The 2,854-nt window shown below is 41.5% G+C and overlaps 1 protein-coding gene across 1 annotated transcript; it reads left to right on the top strand.

The window, feature by feature from the left end:
• Positions 1–126: 126 nt before the first annotated feature.
• On the top strand, positions 127–2,828 carry LOC108729206 (uncharacterized; the record flags this gene model as incomplete). The annotated part of the gene is made up of 1 exon (XM_018458246.1): positions 127–2,828. A coding segment is annotated over exon 1 (2,702 nt), but the record flags the coding sequence as incomplete, so codon positions are not given.
• Positions 2,829–2,854: the final 26 nt, after the last annotated feature.

The raw sequence follows: 2,854 nt of genomic DNA on the forward strand, positions 1-2,854 counted from the left end.
AGAATTCCCAAATTCTCCCATCCATTCTTTTTGGCGCCCAACGCGGGGCTGTGAGTGAGAAAAGACATTAGAAGTAGAAAAAATATAGCGTGACTACGTAGCAGGCATAGTACATCTAACCTCAATATGGCAGATTTGAGGAAGTTAAAGGCCATACGTGCTCAAATCAAAGGTCAGGTAACAAGATTAAACAATTTTTTGGTGGCTAATCGAGACATAACCGGAGAGCAAGCGCAAGCACGTCTGGATAAGTTACACGAGTTATGGTTAGCATTTGATGAAAATCAGACACAAATTGAGGTGATGAAAGCAGAAAATGAAGAAAAATTGGAAGAAATAGCACAACAAGAAGCCGGAGAAAGAGAAGTGTTCGAACAGGTATATTACAGAGCAATGGATGAAGCACGCTCGATTATAGCAGCAGCTCAACCGGCGACACGAACAGCGGCTCAAATGCTAGAAACTGGATCACAAGGTAACGCCGATATAAAATTGCCTACATTGAAACTGCCTACATTTGCAGGAGAATATGATCGGTGGATGCTGTTCAAGGACGCGTTTCAATCGCTGATTCATGGCAATCGTAAGCTCACAGATGTGCAAAAATTTCAGTACTTGCGAAGTACGTTAAAAGATGAAGCGTTAGAGGTTATAAGCGGCTTAAATACCTCAGCAGAAAATTATATTGTGGCTTGGAACCTGCTGAAGGATCAGTACGAGAACAAGAAGCTGATAATAAATAGTCATTTGAGCAAGTTGTTAGAATTTCCTACAGTAGCAAAGGATAAATATGTAGCCTTAAAGCAGTTTGTTATGCATATTCGCATGCATTTAAAAGCATTACAAGTTTTAGGACAGCCCACGGACCAATGGGATGCCATCATCATATTTCTGGCTAGAGGAAAGCTAGATTATCAATCCCAGCGTGCATGGGAAGAGGAGATTAGGCAGCAAGAATTGGATCACATGCCCACAATAGAAGAATTTCTAAAATTCCTCAGCGAAAGAAGTCGCACTTTGGAAATGTTAGACAGCAATATAGGTCGGCGCGAGGCAACCCCCAAGAATAATGCAGTTAAGAAGACGGATAAGCGAATAGCCTTGACAACGACATCGTTGACGTGTCCAATGTGTGAGGACTCTCACAGTCTATTCAATTGCGCAAGTTTTTTAAAATTGTCACCACAGGATAGATTTGTAGCCGTAAAGGAAAAACAATTATGCATCAATTGCCTAAAGGCTGGTCACTATGCACGAGAATGTAAGTCATCAAAATGTCGCAAATGTTCAAAGTTCCATAATACGTTACTACACAAAGAATTCGAAGAATCAACAAAAAAAGCATCTCAAGATTCGTCTTCTGGAAAAGAAGAAAGCAAAGAGCAAGCGGTGGTTATGCACTGTGTTCAAAAAGCAGAATATGAATTAAAAAATCAAACAGAATTGGAATATTCACACAAGGACTCCATTTCACACGTTATCTTGGCCACGGCGCAGGTATACATTCGTGATAGACAAGGTCGAAGGCAAACATGCCGTGCATTATTAGATCCTGGATCGCAATCTCATTTCATCACAGAAGAGTTAGTAAAAAGGTTGCAATTACCATGCAAATCTGAATCAGCAGCGATTAATGGCATAATGCGTAATATTACAAACATAGAAAGTTCAGTTAAAATACAGATTGAATCTCAGAATACAGCGTTCAAAGCGGATTTAGACTGTTTGGTTATCCCGGCTATAACGGAGCAGTTACCGCAAGTTAGGTTGAACAAGAGACTATTTGGCATACCAGAGGATCACAAGTTAGCAGATCCGGCATTCGATAAACCAGGCCCAGTGGATGTTTTGATAGGAGCGGGCCTTTTCTGGAAGCTTTTATGTATTGGACAAATAAGAAAAGCAAGAGGACATCCCACTTGGCAGAAGACTCAGCTTGGATGGATTGTGGGAGGAGAGCTCATCGAAGCAAAAGGTGCAGATAAGGCGAGATCAGTCAATTTGTTAGTGACAAACCAGACTCTGAGCGAGCATCTGGAGAGATTTTGGACGCAAAAGGAAGTTCATGAGACTAGACAGCTTAATGCACAAGAAATTCATTGTCAGGATTATTTCAGCAAGACAACAAGGCGGGATGCCACTGGAAGATTTATAGTGCGTTTACCAAGAAATGAAGATGTTACACTTGGTGAATCAAAACAGCAAGCGGAAAGAAGATTTCGTGCATTGGAAAGGCGTTTTAGAAGACAGCCATCGATGAAGAAGGACTACGTCCAGTTTATGAGAGATTACAAGGAGCAAGGTCACATGAGCTTGGTGTCACCAGATGCAATAGAGGGAAAAGAGCAGTGCTTCATTCCCCATCAGCCGGTGTTAAGGCCGGATAGCATTACAACAAAGATTCGAGTTGTATTTGATGCCTCAGCTAAGACAAATAATGACAAGGCACTAAATGATTTGCTTCTGGCTGGACCTAATCTGCAAGTAGACTTGCTGCACATACTGCTGAGGTTTCGTACATATGAATATGTCATCAATGGCGACATTGCTATGATGTTTAGACAGATATTGGTAGCGGAAGAAGACCGCAGTTTACAATTAGTTTTGTGGAGAGAAAATGAGGAAGATTTACTGGAAACCTTCTCACTGAATACTGTTACGTACGGAACTACGTGCGCCCCTTATTTGGCTATGCGCTGTTTAAAGCAACTGGCAATAGAAGAGGGTGATCAATTCCCACTAGCTCAGAAGGAGCTGCTCACAAATTTCTACATGGACGACGTTCTAACTGGAAGGGATGATCTTGAAGAAGCAATCCAATTACAAAGGCAGCTTACGGCTCTATTAGCAAAGA

This window comes from Mycetomoellerius zeteki, unplaced genomic scaffold (genome assembly GCF_001594055.1).
Source record: "Mycetomoellerius zeteki isolate Tzet28-1 unplaced genomic scaffold, Tzet1.0 C4473093, whole genome shotgun sequence".
NCBI lineage: Eukaryota > Metazoa > Arthropoda > Insecta > Hymenoptera > Formicidae > Mycetomoellerius > Mycetomoellerius zeteki.